Source organism: Theobroma umbraticum, unplaced genomic scaffold (assembly GCF_002168275.2).
Source record: "Theobroma umbraticum cultivar Fairchild unplaced genomic scaffold, ASM216827v3 scaffold_204.0, whole genome shotgun sequence".
NCBI lineage: Eukaryota > Viridiplantae > Streptophyta > Magnoliopsida > Malvales > Malvaceae > Theobroma > Theobroma umbraticum.
The window spans coordinates 2,871,572-2,890,852 of NW_018397267.1; the positions used below are offsets into that span (position 1 = coordinate 2,871,572).

The 19,281-nt window shown below is 37.3% G+C and overlaps 2 protein-coding genes and 1 pseudogene across 3 annotated transcripts; 1 reads left to right on the top strand and 2 right to left on the bottom strand.

Moving 5' to 3' along the window:
• The first annotated feature begins 769 nt into the window (after positions 1–769).
• On the top strand, positions 770–6,561 carry LOC110423663 (protein LIGHT-DEPENDENT SHORT HYPOCOTYLS 10 pseudogene; annotated as a pseudogene). The gene is made up of 2 exons (XR_016351768.1): positions 770–1,536; positions 6,209–6,561. The product of XR_016351768.1 is annotated as a protein LIGHT-DEPENDENT SHORT HYPOCOTYLS 10 pseudogene (transcript).
• A 1,137-nt stretch (positions 6,562–7,698) lies between these two features.
• Positions 7,699–11,602, bottom strand: LOC110423662 (trihelix transcription factor ENAP1-like). Its single transcript, XM_089784988.1, is given in 5 exon segments — positions 7,699–8,570; positions 8,572–8,687; positions 10,319–11,017; positions 11,020–11,092; positions 11,094–11,602. Coding segments are annotated over 5 exon segments (1,041 nt in total). The 5' UTR covers positions 11,211–11,602; the 3' UTR covers positions 7,699–8,534.
• Positions 11,603–17,548: 5,946 nt separating this feature from the next.
• On the bottom strand, positions 17,549–18,957 carry LOC110424271 (phosphatidylinositol 4-phosphate 5-kinase MSS4-like protein). Its single transcript, XM_021438817.2, has one exon. The coding sequence runs from the start codon at positions 18,726–18,728 to the stop codon at positions 18,129–18,131; it is 600 nt and encodes a 199-aa protein (XP_021294492.1). The 5' UTR covers positions 18,729–18,957; the 3' UTR covers positions 17,549–18,128.
• Positions 18,958–19,281: the final 324 nt, after the last annotated feature.

Sequence of the window (19,281 nt, forward strand, 5' to 3'; positions counted from 1 at the left end):
ATCTCCTTTCATGTGCATGCACATGATGAATATTTTGTCATCTCCATGCACGCATATATGCACTCAAACACCTGACATAGCAGAGCTTAAAACTTTCAGGCATTGTTCAAAGGGTATCTCTGATATTCCCTGGTTCCCATGCTTAATCAAGTAAAATTTGCAAAAGCAAGTTTGGGTAATAGGTACAGAGAAAAACAAGGACATCAACTGATCCACCCAAAGAATCGACAAATAAACCATGGAAACATCAGCAATACCACTAACATATAATTCTGTATTATGATCAGTCATTATTACTTTATTAGTGGTGAGGGATATAGAACATAGTGGTAATAATTTTTTGCAGAAATCTTCTTTGCAGAATACCATGTTTCTTCTAGACTCTAGTTTGATATACCAACTGCTTTTCCACACACTGAGTCAAACGCCACCAACTTTTGAGTTAATTTTTTCCAGGTTTGTCACTTCTTCCAGAGAGACTAAAACTTTTGGTGTTTTTTTCCTTTGGGAAAACAAGTCAAGTTCAACTGGCACTAAGGTTTACGGTGGTTAAACCGAGTTAGTAACAATTTTCCTTTGCACCGACTAACAAGTTACCACAAGTTTCATGGATACATGATGATGAAAATAATTCAAATGAAAATGATGGTAATGATTGTGGAGATGATGGCATACAATAATTATACATTACAATTAAAAAAATGTTTATTAGTGCAAATAGTGTGAAGGAAAAGGAGAAATAAGAAATGAGAGAGAAGAAGAAAAAGAGGAACAAAAGCACCTTCATAGAGGGCCCATAACATGTCTCCTCAGTTAGACCCAAAGATGTGATTTTCATCTTTCTCTCCACTGCACTATCCCTATTCTTTCACCTTCTCCCCATCACCTTTTTTTTTTTAATTTATTATTACCAGTTCTTGCCAAAAATACCCAAGAATTCCTCTGGACAAGGAATTCTAATTAATCATGTCGGGTGATATAGCAAAAGCTTCTGCCGAAGGGTCCTCACGGTCCTCCGGTAACCACCACCAGCAGCCCCAGCCGGCTCCGTTGAGCCGTTATGAGTCCCAGAAACGGCGAGACTGGAACACTTTTGGGCAGTATTTGAAGAACCAAAGGCCCCCAGTGGCACTGTCACAGTGTAACTGCAACCATGTTCTTGACTTTCTTAGATACCTTGATCAGTTTGGCAAGACTAAGGTTCACCTTCATGGTTGTGTCTTTTTCGGACAACCTGACCCACCTGCACCGTGTACTTGCCCACTAAGGCAAGCCTGGGGGAGCCTTGACGCACTGATCGGACGCCTGAGAGCTGCTTATGAGGAGCATGGTGGGTCATCGGAGACAAACCCTTTTGGAAACGGAGCAATTCGGGTTTATTTGCGTGAAGTGAGGGAGTGTCAAGCTAAGGCCAGAGGGATTCCGTATAAGAAGAAAAAGAAGAAGAAGAATCAAATTAAACCCAACGACGAGGCAAAGTCATCCAAGCAGCAGCAGGTCTCTTAGCTAGGAGCTTTGGCTTCTTCAGAACCAATGGTAATTTTATTGTCTTTAATATATATAACACAATAATATTAGTTTTTTCGTTTAAATTTCTTTTCTATCTTTGCCCTCAAATTAATCTAGTTTCATCTCGCAACATAAAGAAAAGACAAAGAGAAATATACACAATTCAGCTCGAATAAATTCAAGAATTAAAAATTGGATTTTGCTTGAAATTTTTACATGAAAAAATTTGGAACTGATTAGTCAATTTAGATAACATTGGTATATTTACAACCGAAGGAGCATAGTTTCATAAGTTGGGATCTTATTTCACTCGTAAAACCCTAAACCCTTTGCTGCAAAACCCTAATTCTAAGTTCTAACACTGACCCTTTGAGGCATTCACAGTGAAGAAGTGTTGGTAAGTAATTTTACCTCGAACTTTTTACCCATCTCTACTATTACGTGCCATAATTGAAGGCCAAAGATTACCCCTTTCTTTCTTTCTTTCCTTCTTGCTTTCTCTCTCTCATATCATGCAAAAAAAAAAAAATCCACTGTTTTGTGTGGCTTCCTTATTAAATATTTCTCACTTGTTTACTTTTTCCCTTGTTTTTTCGTTCTTTTCTGATTCTGTTTGATTTTGTGCTCCCCATGAATGTCCACGTGATATACATATATATTATTCGTCTCATGTGAAATTTATGTACAAATTGCAATTAACATTCAAAACTTTCATTATAATTACCTTCAGGGTTTCTCGTACAACCTTTCAAAAAAAAAAGGCGATTTCTCGTACAAAGTGGTCCAAAATTATTTTATGTCTTAACCTTTGTGTGAAATTAATTTATATGTAGCTAGTAAGATGTATTCAATTATTTTTCTCCAATAGTTAATCAATTAAAATTCTTTTGTTGTCATCGTATCTGGCTGAGCTCCCTTGTTTGATTGCTTCTTTATAAATTAATGAAATGCATAAAAGGATTGTGATAGGTATGCATTACGTATGTATACATTATTAATTTTGTGATATCTTCATTTGTATGGTCTAGCCTGTCTTATACTTGACCTGGCTGTAATTAGATTGTGTTTCATTATTGGAGTACTTACACTTTTCATCAGGCTAATCAAGTGGGACATATCATTAAATAGCATTAAAGATTAATTATAAAATTGTGGCAAATACGGCAATTAAGATATTTTGTGAGAGCTTAAACTTTTGACTAAGACAAGAAGAGGCTTAATCCTTTCCTAACAACTTAATTATGTATATATATATATATATAGGTACAATTACATGGTACTATACTTTACACATAAGTCTAAACTAAATGCTAGAGACAAGCCTAAATGCTTTGAGTTATTTTTGCTGGGAGCATTAGTACTTTGCTGAGAGCTTTATCCTAACTTTTCCAAGAAGAGAAAGATGCACAACCTTTCAAAGAAAAAAAAGTAATGGAAAGGGGAGAAAGATGCAACCTTAAGTCCAACAGTTTCTTCTTCTTCTTCTTCTTCTTTTCTTACTCTTTTTGGTACATTGGAGAAAACTTAAAGAGGAAAGGGAATTTGAATCTTAAACCTTTACACTCATAAGGAAGACAACAAGTACCATTAGACCAGATCTACTTAAGTGATTTGAAATGTTAGCAGATTACTTTCTATATGATTAGGCCGGATTCTTTGCTAGATGTTGAAGGTGAGGTGAAACGAAACAAGGAGTTGGTAGAGATATACTGAGTTGGGATGTAAAAGATGGTTTCAGTCTTTGTCTCTCAATTAATAATAAAATATGTGAAGAAACCATTTTCATTGGTAATTGAAGCCATTCCCTCCATTCGCAGCCGCATTGGGCATTGATTTTGTTTTACATCGTTTTGGGAAATAATTTTGATTACACCTTTTCATGGAAATATATATATATATATATATATATCAAACTTCTAAATTTACAGGCAATAATGTAGTACTATAATCTTTTTCTTTTGTTGTTAAGGTAATGTGGTATACTTACTATGTGTGTAGATTAGAATTAAATATGATTTATCAATGTACTCAAGGGGGACAACCCAACAATGGATTTCAAAACTTTTAAATTTTTTAATCTTACACTGATCAAATCAATCACTGGAAAAGAAGAGAGGGTTTAAAAGGAAGAAGGGCAACTCCTTTCCATTTTCAAGAATGGAAAAGAATATAAACTGGCCTTAGCTAGCCCCTGTCTGGTCCATGACCAGCTGTTAAATGAATTTTTTAGTTTTTTTTTTTTTGAGAGGGATTTCGATCTTATTACATTGCATTTTGAATTATTAAATAGAAAAAAAAAACGGATTAATTTATTTTCGAATTCGAATTTATGAAGTGGAGGGAGAGTCATAAGTGTAATATCTTAGGTATTGAATGAGGTGAGTAACAATTTTTTAAACGATTTTTTGTCAATTAGCCTAATAAATTTATTAAGCTTAGATTAAAAAAAGTAGAAAAAACAAGAATACTGTTGTTAGTGTAAATAACAAATGCCCGTGAATGACAAGTAGCTTGACCCTGGAAGCAAGTAGAGTTTAGACCGTACACATGTGCATATAAAGCTACCATTACTGATTCCTATAAGGAATATCAGGGAATGGAGAGAGAATAACACTGCTACTCCTTTTCCTGGTCTTTCTGATCATTTCCTTGCCCTGATTTGTACGGAATCTAATAATATACAATTGTCTTAGGAAGTAACATCTTTAAAAATTCTTTTCACCCCTTTTTTTTTTATTCCACATTTCCTTTGGAGAAACAGTGGTCAAGGAGAAACAGTTTGGACTGGAAGATGTTAGGATTTCCGAATCATTACATCTACTTGTTTACCAGGTTCTTTTGCATTCCCCAGTCAGAATCACCGTGTAAATCAATATAACTGTACATGCAAATGCACTTAATCACAACTTAGTTTCGGGCATTTCTTTCACTATGATATTCTTCAAGAGTTTTAGCTTATGTTTGAGAGAGAAATGAGACAGAAGAATAGAGGTTGAGGAGAAGCACTCGTGGGAGACAAAGGTCAGACTTCTTATTTAAATTAAAATGAAATGAATGAGCATGTTATCAAATTATTTGGCTTAAGGCAAAAATGAAAAGAACATACATAAAAAACTTATGATATACTTTATCAATCTTATATCTATTTAAATACAAAAATAATGGTAATTTTCATCTATACAGGGAAAAAATATTAATGAGACATCTCTAAATCTTGCAACTTAGAAGGCTTTGAAGGAGTACCTATCTCCCCTCCCCTCCATGAGAGCTAAAGCTAATGTGTTATTTGAAGAAACATTCTTTATTTTGTATGTTGAGCAAATAAAAAAAATTCTTTATTTTGCATTTCAATGTCACCATATTCAAGAAAAGCTAATACACTGAATTGAAAAATTATCTAGGTTCTACTACTTTAGGATTGTGTCAAAGCTATGTAAATTAAAATTTTCAAAATAATACATCGAAGATTCTTTATGTTTTAGCTAGCCAGTACCTCAGTGAACAATTGCATTTATTTCAATCTTTTGAAAATTCGAGTCTTAACCTGGCGAATCATTGTGTCGATTCCTTGGCTAAAAGGGCTGTGAATAGGAAGGAGTTGTTTGTGGGATGGTGCTTGAAATGTTCTGTCTGCTCATTCATTAAGATTAGTTGATTCTGTTATATGAATTATAAGATGATAGACAATATAAATTCTCTAATTAGGCTGAGTTACTGTTCGAAATGGTGATTTTGTTTAAGTGTATTTTCTCCTTTAGCTTGGGAGAATGGTTTTGATGTGGTGGGTGTTACCATCACTACATTTGTGTATCAAACTTAAGTCAAACTGAATTTTAACTTCAGCAAATCTTAACGAAATTATGATTTAATAAAGAAAAAGTATGAACCTAGCCCTCAAGACACTTGCTAATAATTAGTTTAGGAAAAATTCCTGATTAATTAGATCACAAGCAAGCTAGATTCAAGTCGTTGTAAACTTTTCTAAGCTTGCATTCCAACTTCTCTACACCCTTGTTAGGTTTGAGGGGGTGAGCCTTTATTCTAAGGTTAAACTCTTTTGTTGTTTTCTTGACTTTACGCCCTCGTAATTTACTAAGACATGGAATGTTATTCTGACCAAATTTCTAACATCAATTACCAGGTTTAATAGAAGGGAAAAGGGGAGTAAAGAATAAACTATTTTCCCTTATTTGGTAAAAAGGAGTAAAGGGCAGATGAATGAAGTGTAGAAAAAAGGTGGGATGCACTCATATTTTTCTCACTTTGTTTGGTAGGAAGGAAAAAAAAAAGAAACAGAAAGGTGGAATGTTTATCTTCCCACTGATCCCTTTCCATTCTGTTTCCCTTGGAGAATGTGTTAGATATCATCATCCAATATTGTTATCCTTTTTACCAATCACATATACCTAGGTACAGACTACAGAATCCTAGATCAACTATGCAATCAATTGCATTGGTTTTATCCTGTGATTGTTTCCTTTGGTTAAGGAAGATGTTGATTTCTTTCTCATTTTGCACTGATATTGCTTCATCATGTATCAGATTGTCCCTTGTCTCCTATGATTATGTTCTCTCTATATATATGATCCTAAAAGCATTTCCACATGCCATATCTTTAACTTGGATGTAGAAGTTAGAGAAATTAATGTCTCAGGAGAATTAACGTTAGCCTTTGATATTTGTGAATATTGGGTTGCAGGATGATCAGCAATGACCAAACCAGAGGGGGAGGGGAGGGGTATACAAAAAAGGCAAACGTTTGAAGGTTGTAGCACTACTGCTTTACTGTTAAGGTTCTATCGCTTTGCATGCGCAGTACTTGGAAAGTCCTGTACCTAATAATGCTTGTCATAGCAAAGCTAGTCGGAGTTGTTTCTCATGCTATTTATGGCATTTTAATTAATGATCAGATCACCTTGTAAGTTAATTTACATCTTCTCTTAGACGTATTATTTAAGGATAGGATATATATATATATATATATAGCAAACATTAATTACGTGTAGTTTGTGTTTCTTCTTTGACGCAGGATCAGAAAGTGGTTTTCTCTTCCGCCTAAACTTGCACTTACTTAGCTTTGTTAAAATACTAGCATGAACATATCTTTATATTCAGTTTCCATGGTACCCAGATTTTGGAGTATGAAGATATATAGAGCCAAAGAGTAACTATATATATACATATCATCCTAGCTTAAATGTTTGAGCAATATCGCCTAAGGTCGACAAAGTATTCTACGTCTGAGGAAGAATGGTACTCAAAAACCTATACCTTCCCAATGATCTCAACAAAAATAATACTCCGGCTAGGCCAAAACGTAGCTGGAACGGCATGCATGATGGTAGCGGAAATGTCAAGTCTTTACTAAGCTAATGTGCTAGCTATGGAGGTCTTGAGGTGGTGTTAACCTACACAATCGTGGCATTGTTTGTTTTATGGCACCAAAAAACTGTTACAGAAACTATATGACGAAGAGCAGTTAAGTAATTAAGTGCCACTCGCTCTCGATGACGTTAGACATGATAAGCCGTAGTGGTTTTGCGATATATAGCTCTTGGATAATGGAGTTGAAAAACAGAAAGTAAGTTAACTATGTTGTTCACTATCATATTATTTAGTCCGACATGCATCTTAGTCTTGGGTTATACAATCGAACTACATTCTTCTACGTAAATCAGGAATTAACCAAACTACTTTGTTGGCTATTGAAGACTGGTTCCGGCATATCAGTCAGGCCTTTAGCCTAAATCCAATAGAAATGGGAGATCAAGAATTTTGGTCGCAAAGCTTTGGCAGGGAGAGTGAACAAAGAGTTTCTGATTACAACCTAATCTTGTACATTGCAAGAAAGATGAGACTAGCAAGAACTATTTAAGTTAGAGACTCACCAACTACAAACGAAAAAGACATTGGGCCAAATGTAGGCCCAGTTCAACAGCCCAAATTAAATTACAATGACTTCAGTTTTTTTTTATGCCCCCAAAAATGAAGGGGAAAAGGCAAACGAGAGAAACTTTAGAAACTCTGGCAACCTTATCTGCCAACTGCTGGTTATCTTCAGAGGCCAGTATCAGCTAGAACTATATGTACTTTCAAGGGATGAGAATAAAAATCAATATTCTTCATGTTTTTCCCACGCAAAAAACAATCAAAACTCTTCCCCTGATGGCTAGCTATAAATGTCTGCAAGAAAGAAAAATGGGCCGTCTTTAGAAATCAATTCTAAATCAAAAGCAATGCAAAACTGTCAAGGAGACAACATACAATCAAAATTAGCCCACATATACAAATACACCTCATTTCCTTGATCAGAAACACAAGGAACGCATACATCAAATCAAAGATTCAATCCTTCAGGTTGAGTCGAACTTTCTGTCTATTTTGCCATAGATATATCACACAACAAAAACTAAACAAGATGATGAGATTTTGAAAAGTCAATCAGTCAAACCATGGTCCCAAATAAAGGAAAACAGTTGGTCCCTGTATTAGAATGCCTATGACAACCATTATGCTAAACAGAGCTGAGTGTACAACTTCGCAAAAATTCTTGCAGATAAGTATGTATAGCAGATGATCTAATGCAGTTTATCAATCTTAAACTCGCATGCACAGAGGAAACGCAATAGACAGGCACATAACAGCAGACAATACCTTTTATGGGACATCAAAAACAGTGTACCCGATATCTATTTGAGTCTAGCTTTTATCTTTCTTACAATCAATCAAGGACTCCACATACAGACCATAATTATAATCATGACTATTTGACTAAGTCATGACAAGCTTAAAAGGTCCTTTAAAAGTTCAACTTCAGTACCATTCATCATGAACCATATTCAAAAACAAACCTATATGGCAAAAGGCAAGCATCAAAATTGGTACTCTTTTACCTATTTTTCTGAAGCAGGAAAGTATTCTTACCCATACAGAAAAGTGACAGAAAAATCATTAAGGTTGCGTTATGTGCACCACAAATATGAGAGCAATTTAAAAGCTAAAGCATATTTAGCTCTGGATGAGCATCAATACGCTTTTTGGCACATGATATTGTTGGTAAAGACAGCCAACAACCTCTGTCAGCAGACCAGCAATGGAGAAACATCCATTTTCTGCCAATACACCATGAAAGTAAAAGAGAGGGCCAGAGAAAAGTTTATCTGAAAACAAGCCTGAACCTGATGGTCTGTAAGCAAGATATAAACCCTTTTTTTTTTCTGGTCAAACAAGTTACACACACTTTAAACCCACCCCTGCCTTTCCTTTATATATATAAATAATAAAAATTTCCAAAAACCTCTCAACTACATATGGTAACCTGCAGAGTGCAAAACACAAGCCTTAATGCATCAGGATATTCCAATAAACATATTTTCATAGAATAAGGCCATTACAAGCACGCATTTAACAAAATGGAAGACAACAGAACTGACAACACTCCAAATCAACTAAATGTTTAATGGGGCATGGACTGACAAATTATCAACTAAAGTCAACCTCCCAACCTTATCTATGTAGGGTAGATATGTTTGGCAGATATAAGAGGCAAGTCTTGTTATCAGCCTGCATCTTGTTATCAGCTAGTATCAACAAAAAGATCAGCAGAGTTTGGTTTGTCACTTTTGGCAAGTCAGTCAATTTCCACATCAAAAGTAACTCCAAATCTTAAACCTTAATGACCGAGCACATTATCTACTTACATTACATAGCCACCAGAGCACATTGAACATGGCATTTCAAAAGCAACAGTGGTCAAGGTTCAATTCTTTTCTTTTGTAAAACACGTTGGAAACAAGTCAAACCTTAAATCCAAGAGAAGCATACTAAAAGAACTCAGTATATAGATGTTGGGGTAGGACATATTTTAAAAATCCAAAAGCCTAAATTAACACCATATGCTTCAACTTGTGATACATATATACCTGTTCCATACCATAATGACATAAAATTTATGTAAAAGCAAGAAAAACAAATGTCAAACTGAAATCCATATCAAACAATGCAACTTTCAAGTAATGCACCTTATCAAATACAGGTAGGGAACCCAGGGATTCATGCATGGTTCTACATCAAACACGTAAAAGACAGTAGCAGACTATGCATCAGCCATAATCTACCGTCATTCATATCTACAGAAAGCTTTCACGACAAAATAATGAACTAGTTCCAAGACAGCACTTCCACAATTAGCATTAAAACCTTTGCAGAAGAAAAGCATACCAATTGGAGAATTAACTATCATTGTATTGTACAAATATACCACAAACCATTCCAAAACACTCATCCATGAATGAAGATTACACCTTCATATCATCAAAATATAATATCATTCAAAAAAAAAAATTTTACTGATTTCCACCCCCACCCCCCACAGGTCTGATTGGCTATTCCCTTTATGGTCATCAATCAAACAAAGCAAACATACCACACAACAAATCAAGTAAAATGGTCCATTACCAATACTAAAAATTACTGCTTTGAACATCTTCAAGCTTCTCACGCCTGAAGCTTAGGACAGACTCTCCAAACATAACGAGGGTTCGTCAATCATGATAAGAGCAAAACCTCATGAGAAACAACATTAACAGAATTCAATAAATTAAGACCCTTTCTATTTCATTCCCATCTAATGGTCCAAAACACACTAAAACAACTAATCAAGAAAACAATGTTTTTTAAAATGAAACAACAGCTACAAAGCATAAATGAATCCATTACATGAAAATATACATCCCAATCAATCAAATAACAAATAAATTATACATAAAGCTAAAGAACAAGATTTTTTATGAGGAAGAATAGGCCTCACCACTGGACCCCGAGGATCGTTTGCCACGCTTGATCCTCTCGAGCTGCACCTGCGTATCCATAAACATCCTCATCCTCTGTACTTCCAAATCTTTAGCAAATTGCATTCTTTGCTTCTCCAATTCCACCATCTGCCTTAGCTTTTCCCCTTCCACTCTTTCATACACTTCCCCAAACCTCTCTATCGCTCTGGCCAATCTACTCATCCCTTCCCTCTCCTCTCCTTCTCCTTCGCTTTCCTCCGCCTCGCTTTCCTCCCCCTCTTCCTCATCACTTTCCGCAGCTGCAGCAGCCGCTGCAGCCGCGACGGCAGAATAGTTTCTCCTGAAGTATCCATCGTCCGCCGGCCTCTTCTGCGGAAGAGCGACAACCGTAGCCGACGCCGGAGTCCTCCTGTACGGCAGCGGAAGCGGGAGAGCCACAGGAGGAGACCCCGGGATCCTTGGTGACAACCTCGGCGATGGCTTCGGTGATATCTTAGGCGACGGCGAAGGCTTTTTAGCGGAGAAATTGGATCCTATAAGAGCATCCAAGCGTTCGAAGAAAGGCCAAGATGACGTTAGGGTTCCATTAGAGGAGGTAACACGAGCTTTCTCGATCTTGTATTTTTTCTTAATGGTATCAATCCGGTTCTTGCACTGGACATCGGTACGATGCGTCTTTTTGGTATGACCATGAAGGGCGTTAACGGCGTCAGCTCATCCTGCCAGTCCTTCTGGCGAAGGTTCCCACGGTTAAGCTCGAGATAACGGCGACCCCAAGCGTCGACGAGGGTGAGAGGTAGCTTCCTCCGACCAACAATCTTCACGGACAGGAAGCGGACGTGAGTGGGGCGTGGTGGAAAGAGGGGTGGGGGTAGTTGACGGCGTGAGGGAATCGGTAAGGTCGCCCATTGGGGGTGGGGAGAACGGGGTGGTGTTGGTTTTTGTTTTTGGGGCGGTAGGGGAGATTTAGGTTATTGATTGGGAAAGGTTAAAAGAAAAAGGAGAGGTAGGGGTCGGTTCGGCGATGACGCGCCGGACACATGAGAGGGGCGTGAGAGTAGGGAAAGGGAATAATAGAAAGAGGGTGAGGGTGCGTCGCCGGGATGTGAGTGAGCGCGTGAGGTGAGGTGGGCTGGTAGCTTGGGTCATCATCGGATTCGGCTCGGCTACTAGTCCAGTTGGCATTTTGACGTTTCCTTTTTGCTGCTGCCCTGGCCCTGCTATGGGCTGCTGTTACATACTCCTCCCAGGCCAAAAAATAAAAGTGCAAGTCTTTGCTCCGTTTTCGTGGATAAGACAGCTTCCATATACCACCTATCAGCTGTACTTAACCTTCTTTCGTGCTAACATAAATAAACCATCCCTCCTCCTAAGTGGAGATGACATACTGAAAAAGTCGTAGGCATTTGGGGTAGGCGTCCTTTCTGTTTTCTGCATTAGGGGTAGGGGGTGCCTAATTTTTTTGGTCGTCGGGTGGATCATCCATATCAATCCCAATTTGGAAGATTCTTTTGCTGCTAGCATTGTTTAGTCTTCTATTTCCTTTCATTTTTATTTTAAATGTCTCAAATTTATGTTTTTAAATTTAAATTGTTTCTTTCCCACGCGTCTCAACCAGCCCGTGATGAGTAAAGGTTTTGCTTCACCGTGCCTTGCTACCTCGTTTTCAGTGACATGTACCAATACATGCCACATGCAACGTCGAGCCATGAAACATGTGGGTTGGGTTTCAATATTCCTCTTCCCATGGAAAATTAAGAACATCTTTGACTGCTTTAACAAAGTGACCAAATTTTGTTCTACCGTATTCCATTTTTACATGCACAAATGATTTTTCGTATTACCTTTCACGAATAATTTGATGTATTACATGTACGTTGTGGCAGGCTAGTAGCTCACGAGAGAGGAGAGTAAAGAAAATTCTCGCGTTGCGTTTCCACAGGCCCCAAAGCTGAATCCCAGCATTGGTTCCCAGGGGCAAAAAGGGTAGAAGGGGTGGGGGAGGGAGACGCGGTTGCGTCGATGTTTGGGATGATGTTGATGAGCGGCAGTGATGTGCCGGCTGCCGACTGACGCGTGAGGCACACGGACTCTAACTTTGGTCTCGGCTCGACTCAGCTCTCGGCGCCGTTACCTTCCAACAATTGCCTATTGGCTACGTCGTTGTTTCCATTACCGCTCCTATTTTTCCATTTTTTTTCCTTTTATAAATTGTTTTTCCCAACTTCCCTAGTTTGACCGGGAACGGAACGGGAAATAGACCGATGTGGTTAAACTCGCAAAAAAACTTTTTAAAAAACAGGGCCTTGAAAGAGTTCCAGGCAGCGCCCTGTCCTTTTCTCGCGGTTCGGGTTTTGCGCGATATTGTTGGCAAAATGATTCAGGCCGTGTTGGGCCGCTCTGACGTGTCCCTCAAAGCCCTGCTTTTTGACCCCATAAAATTTGGGCCAGATTTGCTGCCTTGATATCATCTTCCATGGAAATGTCTCCCCATGCTTCAATTTTCAAGGCCAAGATGATCACAATTGAAATGATCAGTTTTATATGGTCAGTTGAAAATGAATAATTAATAGGTTAAAATGAGCTAAAGTTGAACCAGTGTATCTCCTTTGTACTGTTGGTGTTATTGGCTTTGTGCGTGAAAAAGACATTTACTACTTCGCTATTATTGGTCTAGACTATATATAGCAAGGGAGACAAGGCCCCATGTGTATATAATATTATTACAGCACTTAAAATGGACTAGTCGAAAACCGAAAGTCTATTTAGATACAAAAGAGAATCCATCGTCCGAACTTTGCCTGCAATCAGATGGTCCACCTCATAGCCCTAATACGTTGGGCTTAGGGCTGCCTAAGCCTTGCTTAGGCTGGTCTGCTGCTGCCTCTTCCACATCTATGCCAACCGTCCCTTGTTGGAGAAAAAAATTAGTAAACGAAAGAAAACGTGTGCTAACTAGGCACGCGCTGATCAAATGAGCCCATTGAATAGAAAAGTGGTTAATAGCAAGTCATGTCATGTAAAATGAATATGCTACTCAATGGTGAGTTACTAAAAAGCACAACTTCACAGCCTTTCAAGCCCAATATTGCTTTAAGTAACCCCTAATTAAATCCAACAATTTCAGATTCAACAAGTTTCCTCCCATTGAATTTCAGTCTGAACTCTGTTGCATTTGTACCTTTTGTTTTAAACCCCCTCAAGATTAAACGCAAAACTCTGGTAAATCCAATTAATACTAGTATATAACATGAATATACTCTATTAATTAAAGTGGAGACAGATAAATTATTTCAATATAAATTAACATAGAAATGTCTGACGTGGGATATTCCTTCATAAAATGGTGCGTAAGAGAATTTTCAACCTGAAAAAGGGTTGCATGATCCTATGTACTAAAATGAACAAACCTCTAATATTGCGGTTGCGTGCAGGCAATGTCAATTTGAGCAAACAACACGTGAAAATTTTATGTTGACAAAAGCAAAATCCACAGCGCTGCTGTCTTGGAAATTATTTGACAGTACTTTCAAATGGTAGTAATTAAACAAATCAAAGCAATAAATCAACCCAGTCGAGCCAACCCCCGTTTACTCCCTCTTTTTCCAACCCCTATATTTACATGTGAATTAAACATGGATTAAAGTCAAGATAAAATCTACTGTAAGGAGTTGGTAGGTTTGGCTTGTCAAAATATCAAAGAACTGTTGATGCAGTTTTGAAGCTTCGGGGAAGAGTTTTATCAAGCTTGACTAAATGGATTAGAGAAAAACTTGTAATCCTGAAGATATATATATATGTCAACTTCGGCTCGCCAACACTGCTCATTGATTTTCTCAAGTTTGTGAATGGCTTTTGTTTGATGTCGACCTTTTGCCTTTGAACTTATCCATGTGCTTCTCATTTCCCAACTGCCTAGTTGGAAACTTACATCCCTTGATATTTTTGGTTTGGTAATTATTCTTTCTTTTTTTGCTGAAATGTTCAAATAATACAATACAAGATGTAGCAAGAGACCAGAAAGAAAGAGATAAGGCGCTTCTTTCTGCTGCAACAGCCCTGAGTACTGTGAGCAAATACATATATATATATATATATATATGTTTTAGTAAAGGGTGTAATTAAAAGTTCAAAAGCCATTTATCTTGATGTTTTAAATTGCCTTTCCATGTCCAAGAACCATAAGCAAGTACTTTGCCTCTCTGTTTCTTTTTATTTTTTCTTGTGGGTTCAAAGTCAGAAAGAACAAAATCTAGCTGAAGGTGACGACCTCCTTTTGTCTTCCTTTTGATAAGCTTTGGGAGATGTTTGATTGCAAAAACAATGTACTTTGCTCTTGCTCATATCCTTTCTCTTTTCCAGCTCAAACATACCTAAATAAATATCAACGTGGCATGGCAATAGAGCTAAGCTCCTACAGAAACAAAATTCTAATTTTCGGTTTACAATCAAGCTTTAGCTAAACCAATTAAAAGCATACACAGAAATCAATATTAATTAGCAGTCATATGTCAATCCTCCAACCCCAATTGTTGAACAATGACTTCCACCAGAAAATTTGGAAACGGATGAAAGCTTTAAATCAAAATATCCCATCAATTATTAATGATATTCTACTCCGCAGAATAAGATCGAGTGATTGATCAAAATTAAGGAGAGCCAATCGTCCCATACATATATACATACATAATATATATATTAAAGTTTAAAAAACTAATACATATTCTTTAACAAACCAATGGTATAAAGATTTGTGTACAGTCACGTCAACCATAAAGTACTAGAATAAGAGGGCCAACCAAGTTTGACGAAGGAAAGGTTGTCAAAAATTTAACAGGAAAAAGAAAATAATAGCACTAATAGTATATATATATATATAATATATATGAGAGAGAGAGAGAGAGAAAGAGAGAGAGAGAGAAGAGAGAGAGAGAGCTCATGTGTAAGTTAATGGCAGTGGCCCCGTTTCTGAATCTGCCACTTGTAAAGATGGGTGACGACAAGATTGACGATCCAATTTGGAACCATTTTATCCAGCATGAGGATTTTGATCGAAAATTGGAGGTATAAAACATGGGGTGATGTTAAATTTTTGTGAAGCAAATGCAAAAGAAAATAAACAAACCAACACTATAAAAGAATTCAGATTAAAAAAGGTAGAGATAGCGACCCTTTACCCTTTTTAACAAATCGATAATATTATAACAAAGAGACGCCCCCCGCGCTTGAATTATTGTATATATAATATATATATATTATTTCCTTTCAGCATTTCCCAACTTATGGTTCCAGATTCTTCACCCACAAAAGGAGCTAACTTGTTTCTTATACATTGGATACATGACATTATATGGGATACATTGATTTTCCCAGTTTTAGAAGTTGCTTAGCATGAATGTTATAGCAAATCCCATGGCTGAAACCCTCAAAAAGGGGTTTTGGAATTTGTAATCTTGGATCGAATTTTGCCCTGGAAATACTTCTTCCTGGCTTGTTTAATCTGTATACTACATATGCCATGGCCACTGGCCCGGTATTTTTTAACTGGTTAGTCCAATCATGGATCATTCGTCCCATAATTTGGCCTCCTATGTTTGTCGGCAAACAGTGGCTTTGAGATTTGAAAAGCTCCCCCACATGGAAGAGAAGATAAAAAGGGAAAGACAAAGGGCGAAGGGGGGGGTGGGTTGGTCTGAACAGTAAACGAAGGAAAGGTAAAACGACCACAAAAACGATCTCTAGTACAAGTTAAAATTTCGGCAACAGTGACAACTATTTATACAAGTTTAGGTAGCGTCAAATAGTGACCTTCCATGGACAAAGGTTTTTTTTTTTTTTTGGCTCTAGAAAAACTTTTATCATACTAAAGTATAGGAAAAAGGTTTCATCTATAAAAGAAAAATGGGGTTGGGGAAAAAGAGGAAAAAGACCTACTAAATAGTTTACTGGATGAAGCTGATAAAAATGAACTGCAAGTCTGACATGCCAAAGGGATCAATTGAAATAGATTGAATTCCAATGATATCTATCCAACTCCTGTCACCTTTTTGTTGGCCCCAGATGGTGGGACTGGAAAAAGCAAAAAAATAAAAAAAATTAAAAAACAAAATAGGAGAGAGGAACATAAAATGGAAAAATGGGATTTGATAACTCCAGGAGCTGATGATGAAGCCTAGCCGAGCTGAAATTCCACCAGCAATAAATCCAGACAATATATAGGTCAAACTCTACTGTTCATTTAGCTTTACAGGATGCTGTTGGCACCATCTAATAATCATCTTGTAAGAGAACAAAAATGCTTGAAAGACATGCCTCCCCCTCTACTCCCGAAACCCACTTTGTTAGTGCAAGCTAGCAAGTGCAACTGCAATTATAATTATTCTATGGTGGAAAAAGCTATGTGGGTCTATTATTCCTTACACCTCAAAGTCACTTTGATTTTCAATAAACAACATCTGTCTTCTTTTTCTTCTTTTTTTTTTTAAATAAATAAAAATAAACAAATTTCATTTCAATTGATGGGGATATTTCATTGTGATTCCCTGCTCCATGAATATTTATGGGCTCTAGCATATTAAAGCATGATCATGTGGCCTCTCCTTTTGATTTGGATCGTGGAACCTCGCATATATACACGTAGGCTTGATCATGTGCTCTGATCTATCACATATCAATGAAGTGTCCCCTTTCATGAAAATAGTGTACATAAAAAGAAAGAATGGTACTGATTTGATTTAATATTTGGCTTTAAACGTATCAAAATTGACTGAATTTTTCCTTCTTTCTTTTTTGATTTAATCCACAGATTTTGATTGCTCAGTAAGGAAAATTCCTGGCTAGAACTAAACTTCCCTTCCCATTCTCTTATTGGAAAACAAGACTTTTGCTCTCAGATTTTATGTTAACAAAAAGACTTTCCCCTGTTTTCAAATATGGAGGCTAATCATGTACGGATTAAAGACCCTCTAGCACTACACAAAATTATTATCTAAGTTATATAAACAAAATTTGAATAACCCATTGGAAATCTGAAATTATATAATTTATCTTAATTAAAAAAAATTGACATGTCAAATTCTAAGTTATCCACCCTTGGGAAGTGACGAAGGACTTGCATCATTCATCACTGCAAAATGATCAGCAAACACACCTATGAATTACCCTATCTTGATAAAAACCAAATTATGAGCAATATGTTAACATGATGATTATTCTCCCACTGGCAGTATCATATCACAATCACCATATATAGAATCAAAATCGTATTCAATATTTCACATACAAAATTATGCTAAGTTGCTCAATAGTACAAGTAAGATCTCTATCATCTCTAAGTAAAACATCCTCTTAACTTTTTTCCCTTGGGATATTATAAGTAATAACTCTTCCACCCTCCCCCACTAAGAAAAACAAAATCCCACAAATTCTCTCTCAGCATTTACAAAATTACAACTTCCAAGAGATTTGGCACTTGAATTACACTTAAAAATCTGGTAACTGTGGCAAATCATCCGGACCCAAGATCCCACAACAACTGTGTTATAAGGATTATCGCCACAATTTCCAAATTACAGCTCAATTGTTTTTGCTCGCTTGCATTATTTTGCTTCTATGCCTATATATACAAGGCTCAAAAGAAAATTAAAGGGGCAGAAAAGAAATGTAGAGAAAGGAAAATGAGAAAAGAAATAGGAAGTTGTTCCTCTTGAACCCTAATGGACGGATGTACTTTTTTTTTTCCTTTCTAAAAATGAATCATATGAAAATATGAAGAAAATTGTAAACCCCATTTTTTTACAATCCTTAATAGAGCGTACTTCCAACTCATCAAGCATCGTTCGGCGTCTCGGAGATGCTCTCTAAGTGTGGTCTCCACACCCCAACTCGGCCTCTTCTTCGATCCCTTTGCGTTGATAACTTCTCTGAAAGTATCTCACTCAAGTACTGATCCGATATCAAAAGATTCGACATTGAAATACTGTTGTTCTTGTTGGCGTTGCTCATGCTTCGGCTGTGACGGTGCTGTCGGCTGTGGCTGTTGCCGTTGCCGCCGTTGCTGTTTCTGTTGTTGTTGTTGTTGCTGCTGCTGTTGCTGTTGTCAAGACTCTCTCTTTTTTTCTTCTTGGTTGTCGAGGAAGATTTTGATCGGGTTTTTTCGGGTGTTGAAGGGACTGGCATAAGGAAATAAATCTTCCCACGTTGAAGCTCTGCGTCTGGTGGGACGATGACGATTTTCGGGACCATGCCATCATCGGCAGGAGACGAGGGTTTCTTTAACACGTGTTTAGGGTGAGCCTTCATGATCTCGCTGGCTTTGATGGTGCCGCTGATTTCTTCCACGCGGCCATTGGAGTGTACTATGCGAATCACATCGAGTGCTCCGCAGGGAAGAATGCAAGAGATGCAGCACCGGATGGTGTTCTTCATGGCTCTTCTCTCCCTCTGTATCGGTCTCTCATAGAGAGAAGAAGGAGGAGGAGGAGGAGAAAGTGGAGATGAAAAAGAGGGAGGCTGTAAGTGATGGAAAGAGAGAAATATATGAAGAGAAAGATATAATAGAGAGAAAGAGAAGTCTCTTTTTCTTTTGCCTTAGCTAACTCAAAAGAGAGTGGGAATCAGTCACATAAAAGAAAAAAAATAAAATTTGCACCAAATGATGTTTTTATTATATACTCTTAGCTTTTTCTTTTTTATTTTTTTCTTTGGGTTCCTTTTCCTCTGCTTTTTTGAGGGAATTTTTCCTTCTCTTGCTTAGGATGAAATCTATGGCATGAATAATTGCACCTCACTCTGTACTTTGCCTTTTGGATCCATCATTTAGGGCCCCCATCTTCCTTCCCTTCAATAAGATCAATAATTTTTGGGTTTTTGGTTTTGCAAGGTTGGAGGGCTTATGGGTGACACATGTTGTTGCATGATTGGGACTGCCAAGTAAGCCAGAACAAGACCCTCCCGCCTGGAGGTGGTCTAGGACACTTGC